At 38.8% G+C, this 6,345-nt stretch overlaps 2 protein-coding genes across 2 annotated transcripts; one reads left to right on the top strand and one right to left on the bottom strand.

Moving 5' to 3' along the window:
• Positions 1-1,041: 1,041 nt before the first annotated feature.
• On the bottom strand, positions 1,042-2,564 carry nudt2 (nudix (nucleoside diphosphate linked moiety X)-type motif 2). Its single transcript, XM_041034637.1, has 3 exons — positions 2,497-2,564; positions 1,631-1,761; positions 1,042-1,502 (listed from the first exon to the last, which is right to left on the bottom strand). The coding sequence occupies exons 2-3, from the start codon at positions 1,755-1,757 to the stop codon at positions 1,180-1,182; spliced, it is 450 nt and encodes a 149-aa protein (XP_040890571.1). The 5' UTR covers positions 1,758-1,761; positions 2,497-2,564; the 3' UTR covers positions 1,042-1,179.
• Positions 2,565-4,466: 1,902 nt separating this feature from the next.
• Positions 4,467-5,996, top strand: rfesd (Rieske (Fe-S) domain containing). The gene is made up of 3 exons (XM_041034471.1): positions 4,467-4,623; positions 4,997-5,031; positions 5,355-5,996. Exons 1-3 carry the CDS (start codon positions 4,467-4,469, stop codon positions 5,640-5,642), a joined length of 480 nt encoding a protein of 159 aa, XP_040890405.1. The 3' UTR covers positions 5,643-5,996.
• The last annotated feature ends 349 nt before the right edge of the window (positions 5,997-6,345 follow it).

The following is a 6,345-nucleotide window of genomic DNA, read 5'->3' as shown; positions in this document are numbered from 1 at the left end:
TACGCTCCACTTTATGAGATACCGGGCTGGACACCCTTTTGCCCTCAGAACTGCTCTCCATATTAACATGATAGCATCACGCAGTTGCTTCAGATTCAACTTATGCTTAAATGCATTGAGTTGCTGCCAGGTGATTGGCTGATTAGATACTTGCATTAACAAGCAGTTGAACAGGTGTACCTAATAAAGTGACTGGTGAGTGTAGTTTAGTATATTATTCCAAACAAATATAATTATTTTGTTGTTCAATGTTTGACATTTATGATGACAAGTAAATTCAACTAGAATCATTATATCATAACAGTCTCTCTTAAATTTTATGACTGCAATTTCTAACATAATAAAATTATATTTGCCACTGGCTTTCGATCTCTGGGCAGGAACTCATTTGCCACAGTAATAGGTGTATCTTGATTTTTTTTTTTTTTGAAACTGAGAGCTGGAAGAAAAAAGCCTAAAAGCTATTACTGAACTCATAGGTCATCTCAGGTGTATTGCTAAAGCCATCAGTGTTGACGAGCCTGTAGTAGCACAGTAGTATCTACAGGATTATGAAAAAAATGTTGCTTCTGTCCCCACCCTGTGGTAGCAGCAACTGTTTACAATTAACTTTTATCCAGTTACCTTTTCACTTGAGCTACTACACTAAAGCAACTTTTTAACCCAATGCTGTATACTGGTGTCTATCTCTGAGTGTGAGATCCCATTTCATCTCTATTTTTTATATTTAAAAAAATGAATTAGAATTTCATTTCAAATTTAGGCAAAAAAATAGAATTTATTTTGCCTAAATTTGATTCAAACTACAGACAGATAAAACAGTATTACCACATAAAGCAATAAAGTTTGTGCTGTTTTACTGATTTCTAGTGGGACTAGAGGTTGCAGTGACTAAGATCAAATCAGTAAACCGGTTTTCAACCACTGACTCGTTTCCTCCCTGCTCATCTTTGTTTTGAAAGAAGGAAATTGACTGTATCTTTACAAAAGACTGCACAGTAGAGACAAAGTACTTAAACAAAGACAAACAGTAAAAGCAGAAAGAGTCAGAATCATTATATTGCATAAATTAAAAGCAGTACTTTCACACACTGGGTGCCAAAATAAGTTCCACATGCCAGTTGACAGTTATTTCCCATTGATTCATCCCCTCTATACATACCCCTCTATCCTGTCACATCACTGTTTGTCCTGCCGGGCCTGTAAGTGTCTGTGCGCTGCTCTCAGTGTGTCCTGCAGGTCTTTGTACTGGGCCAGAGCACAGGCCTCCTCCAGCTGAGCCCAGCGGTAATCTTGGTGCTCATCAGACAAAGTCACTGCTGTCCCTGGGTCTCTGAGCTCAGCTAGCCAATACAACACCTCCTTGGGTCTGCCTCGTACCTTGTAGTGCAGTTCCTGCACAAAGCCATCAATCACCTGCAGGTGCTCTGCTCCCAGCCCCGCCTCTTCTTTGGTCTCTCTCAGGGCAGTGGTGAGGTCGTCCTCACCTGGGTCCACATGGCCTGATGGTGAACAGGTTAGATGTAAAGGACATAAAGAACATTTAGTGCCATTCATACATAAATATCATATATAACTTCTACATGAACAGAATCTAGCTCATTAGTATCTGTCATGAACTTGTAAACACCTTTAGGTGGGGTCCAGTGGTGTTCCCCATAAGAGGTCTGCAGCAGGAGGTACTCGATGTTGTCTCTGGGGGGGATACAGCTGGCCAGACGTCGAAACACTATAAAGCCACAGGCTCGAAGCGCCATCTCCCTGTTTAACAAATTTGCACACAAGCAAATTCTGCATTATGTTGTGTTACAGATTTCCAGAAAACAAAAGACTGCAGTGTTTAAGGAGTGTTTTATGGATATTACTCCATTAAACCTGAAGTCTGCTTTCAACTGATGAAATAAAGAGAAATTCAACCTCAAGACAAGGCTTTGAATTAAGGCATCTCTTTGGGGAAACATTTAAAAATAATGTTAATCTTAATTTAATTTTGTGTCCTTTGTTATTACGTTGTCACCAGCTTGTTTCTGCACAAAGTGCTGTCATGATAGGGACGTTAAAAGTTCAACGTGTGTGATTTATTCATGTGAAATTTTGAGGATTTAAGAATAATGGCCTAATTTTAGCTTTTGTCAGGTGAAGTAACGAACCAAAGTCCAGCAGTGACACTGAGCCTAGCAAGAAAAAATTAATGTTAAGGTTTGACAATGAAAGAAGGTATGAAGGATTCAAACCAGGCTCACAGGCTTTTATTTGTCTCACGCTATGTGTTCTAATAAAAGGAAACGAAATGGATCTCTGTGTGATTCGAGCATGTTAGCTAGCTTTACTTCTGTGTTTGATCAAACAGTGACTGCACGTGCTCCGCATGTTATAGTTTCTATTCTTAGAGCGGATGTTTTTACAGAATATGTTCGCTGTTTTACCCTTTGTACACAAAGACTGTGAGTTTGACCGGTACTTAGCTACTTATCTTCAAAAATGTCAGCAACTTACGGTTTATTCACTGTGACAGGGTTCAACTGGTCTCAGCTTGTTTCACACCGGATGATTGTACAGCGGAGCACAGCGGTGTACTGAGAAATGAGTCCGGCCCCAGTTGAAGACAAACTGTTCCGCTGCTTGTCTTCAATTATACTTTGTAAAATTGCAGTATTAGTAGCAATACGACTCAAAGATGTGCTCAGATCCCGTAATGGGTAAAAGTACTCATTATTCAGAATGGTTATATTCAAGTATACTATCATATTGTAACTTAATAATGAGTGATTTATATATTATACACCATATTATATGATATACTATCATGATATATTCGGGTTAAGGTTTTGGGTATGTTCATTTATAATCTGTTATTTTCTAAACTGATTGTGTCTTCTGTATGTATGTCACTGCCAGTAAATGCAATGAAGCACTACATTTCCCTCTGAAATGGTGTAGAAATATGAAGTAGCGGAAAATATCTCAGAAAAATACCACAAAGCTGTACATAGGTCCAGCGCTGGAGGAAATACACTTGTATACTTGGTCAATTTGAGATTACAATGGGAAATGATGATGATGATAGGAATTAGAAATTTAGAGACACAAAACAAGTGAACGGATGAGACTAAAATTCCCTTATAAATAATCATAATACGTATATTTTGAATAGTTTCATTTAAATAGTGAGATTTATCTTTTTGGAAGCCTCTCTCAGTGATGGGGTTAAACAAATAGTTTTAAGAATAACTTACATATTTCTTTACAATCAAATAGCTGTTGTGCCTGTGGGAGTCAGATAAGAAATATACCCAATGCAGAGAGGACCAACTGAAGACAGCTTGTGTCTGAAGATAATAGAGACGGGCCCCCCTTCCTACACAACCCTGGGCTGTCAGCAGTACAGTTGTTCACTTTGACAGAGACACCGCTGCTGAGTTTCAAGGTAAAGCCCAAAATAGGGGAGAAATATGTGTCATTATTTTCAAGCAAAAACCAGGGACAGACAGACAGGCAGACAGACAGACAGACAGGCAGGCAGGCAGGCAGACAGACAGACAGACAGACAGAGATGACACATAGACATAACGATTTAACCTATAATCCTTAGGGACTCACTTAAGGAAACTGTATTGTTGTCTTGACATAAATAATTATTTTGCTGTTCTGTAGCTCCTTCCTTCATATCATGTAACTGTCTGTGGTTTAGCCAGAGGCTTCAGGACATGTGACTTTTGCTGCTGCTACTACTACTGTGCTTACTCAGCCTGCACTGAAGTGCTCATTATTCCACTCCACCTTACATGAATCACGCTTGAGGTCAGGTTACTCTGCAACACTGAAATTTTACATGGAGATGATGCAGGACAGTTGTCTCTAGATGATGGACTATTTTGTACAGTGATGGCAGTCAAATCTATATTTTATGTTATTTTCTTTGGCCCAGCTTTCATGTTGGTCATCCACTGCAATCACTGAACATTTGATGAGCTATTTTAAATTTATGGGGGGAAAAAAATCTTAAATTCCACTTTCAAATTTAAACTTAAGGCTTCCTTTAGTCCTTTACCACTTTTTCGTATATATTAACTTAGTGATGATGAGACTGATAATAGAGATTAATATTTCAGGACTGAGTGAGTTTGTAGTGGAGCTGATCGGTGCCAAGACATGTCTTTGCTTAGATTCTTAAAGCTGAATGTTCTGGAGGTGTTGTGGACTTAATTTAAGCTGACAACTGTGATGGGTGGTGCCAACACAATAATACCAGTGACAAATCCAAAAGACACATTTTTCATGTGTAGTTAAGCTTTCAGTGCAAGTCTCACCAAGAAATATACTGTAGTTACTTAGCTGCACAGATAACATTGATTGGAGGAGAGCTATAATCAGCCTTATGATTTGGGAATAAAAAATGCTTCTTTTTAGTAAATACTACTTTGTGACATTTCCTGCTTGCTTTCTACACAACATTTCACAGAGCCATGGAGGAGAAGGAGCAGTCTACAAAAGGGCCTCATTTTGTGGGGAAAAAAGAGGAACTGATTGAAGCGAAGCGCTCTTTCAGAACGCTGGAGGGTCGGGATATACTGATCATCCACCATCAGGGAGCCTTCTATGCTATGGATTCATATTGTTATCGTGAGTACAGGTTTTCTAGTGCTGAACACCTGCTGTTTTTAAGAGGCAAAAAGTGCTAATTATGCTTTAGTTTTCACTTAAAATCTGCTAAGATATGACAAGTACATTACCAGCAATTAAAGTTTATTCAACAATATGCACGTCATCGGGATCAAGAGCGTAGTTGACAAACCTGCAGTGAACCACTTCAAATATGATTAGTTGCTAATAGAAATCCTATCATAGAACATTTAACACTCGGCTTCTTTACATTGTTATTCATAGGACATTTTAGCTCATATAACCTAGAAGGTATGTCCAGTCAGCAAAATGTTAGTGTGCTGTAAACTGTTTGCTTATTCTGCAATACACTGATCCCCTATCTTCCCAACAGATGCTGGGGGAATGCTGCAGAATGGAGACATTGAGGTAAGGTTTACATTTGAAGAGATTAGAAGTAGCTTTTTGTCTGACCCAGAGGAAAGAAGCCAAAATGTCATTGGAGTTAAAGCACTGCACTGTACTTTCTGTTGTTATCCAGTTCCTGCTGTCACAGGCTATTCTATCTGCATTAGAAATACTTAAATGCAGCTACTGAGCTGAGGCCAGAAGGAATACTGTAATTAAGATATCAAACCTGCATAACATTAATGTTATATTAATATTAAAATGCCAGAAGGTCTTAATGTCCTTCACTTATCCCACATGAGGTTGTTTACCTATTTTCTTTCAACACACACACGTGCATACAGGACATTGACGGCAAGCTGTGCATAATTTGTCCGAAGCACAAGTACAAGATCTCTCTAGCCAAAGGGGAGTGCTTGTACAAGGGCACCGACCCCAGGGAAAAAACACCTGTTCCCAGATGGTACTCCAAGGGTGTGAAGCAGCGGATCCACACAGTCACTGAGACCAATGGGGAAGTCTACGTCAAGCTCTCTGGGGACACAAAATGGATCGAGTCGGACTACTACCAGGGAGAAAAGGGCAAGGTGGAAAGGGCCAAAGCTGAGGCTGCTGAGAAGAAAAAGTCGTGACAGTGACACAGATGGATGCAGATGGCATCTCTATAGTCTCTTTTTGTCTAACCTGGTCTCCTCCAAATGACTGCATCATGACTGTATGGAGAGGATATCAGATATTTAATGACATGAACCTAATGCTCCACTTCAAGTAATCAGCTGGCCTTGCATGGCCTTAAAATAGGTCTTGTTTTCAAAGAAATTGGCAAGTATTTTGAAGTTTTAATTTAATTTAATTTAATTTTATTTGTTGCTTGCTAGTTGTATTATATTTCCCAAAAAGTCAGGTCACATATTTCCATGTTATGTGGACTTTTCTTTCTCAAAACCATCATGTAGTTCACTAAATAAACTTTTTTAAAATTTGGATTTCTGATTCTCTGTACTCAAATTGGGCTGGGCAGTGGTGTGGGGTAACTGGATTTGTGCCGAAACTGGTGTATCCCTGTACATACTCCTCATGTATTATGCATACACTGAATGAATCAATAAGATAAAAACGTTTATACTAATCAATAATGCCCTAAAATGGAAAATCATTAATGTAAAATATAAAGATCATACCATAACATAACAGTGGCCACTGTCTGCTTATTCCCTCAGATAATATCAGAAAGCATGAATGTCTGGCCACAGGTTACATAAATTCAAGCATTTGGGATTTGTGTTGTGACATGTTTCTTGTCCATTGGAAAGAATTCCTCCAGCGACTAAAAAG

The sequence above is a fragment of the Toxotes jaculatrix genome, chromosome 3, assembly GCF_017976425.1.
Source record: "Toxotes jaculatrix isolate fToxJac2 chromosome 3, fToxJac2.pri, whole genome shotgun sequence".
In the NCBI taxonomy this organism is placed as follows: Eukaryota; Metazoa; Chordata; class Actinopteri; family Toxotidae; genus Toxotes; species Toxotes jaculatrix.
Note: the sequence above shows the minus strand (reverse complement) of the source record. Positions and strands in the feature narration are given on the sequence as shown.

Bases quoted from the DNA above. Each gene is read 5' to 3' on its own strand.
- nudt2 (XM_041034637.1), bottom strand. From the start codon at position 1,757: ATGGCGCTTCGAGCCTGTGGCTTTATAGTGTTTCGACGTCTGGCCAGC. The intron at 1,503-1,630 runs GTGTTTACAAGT...GTTCACCATCAG, and splicing joins CCACTGGACCCCACCTAAAG to GCCATGTGGACCCAGGTGAG.
- rfesd (XM_041034471.1), top strand. From the start codon at position 4,467: ATGGAGGAGAAGGAGCAGTCTACAAAAGGGCCTCATTTTGTGGGGAAA. The intron at 4,624-4,996 runs GTGAGTACAGGT...TCTTCCCAACAG, and splicing joins TATGGATTCATATTGTTATC to ATGCTGGGGGAATGCTGCAG. The intron at 5,032-5,354 runs GTAAGGTTTACA...ACGTGCATACAG, and splicing joins TGCAGAATGGAGACATTGAG to GACATTGACGGCAAGCTGTG.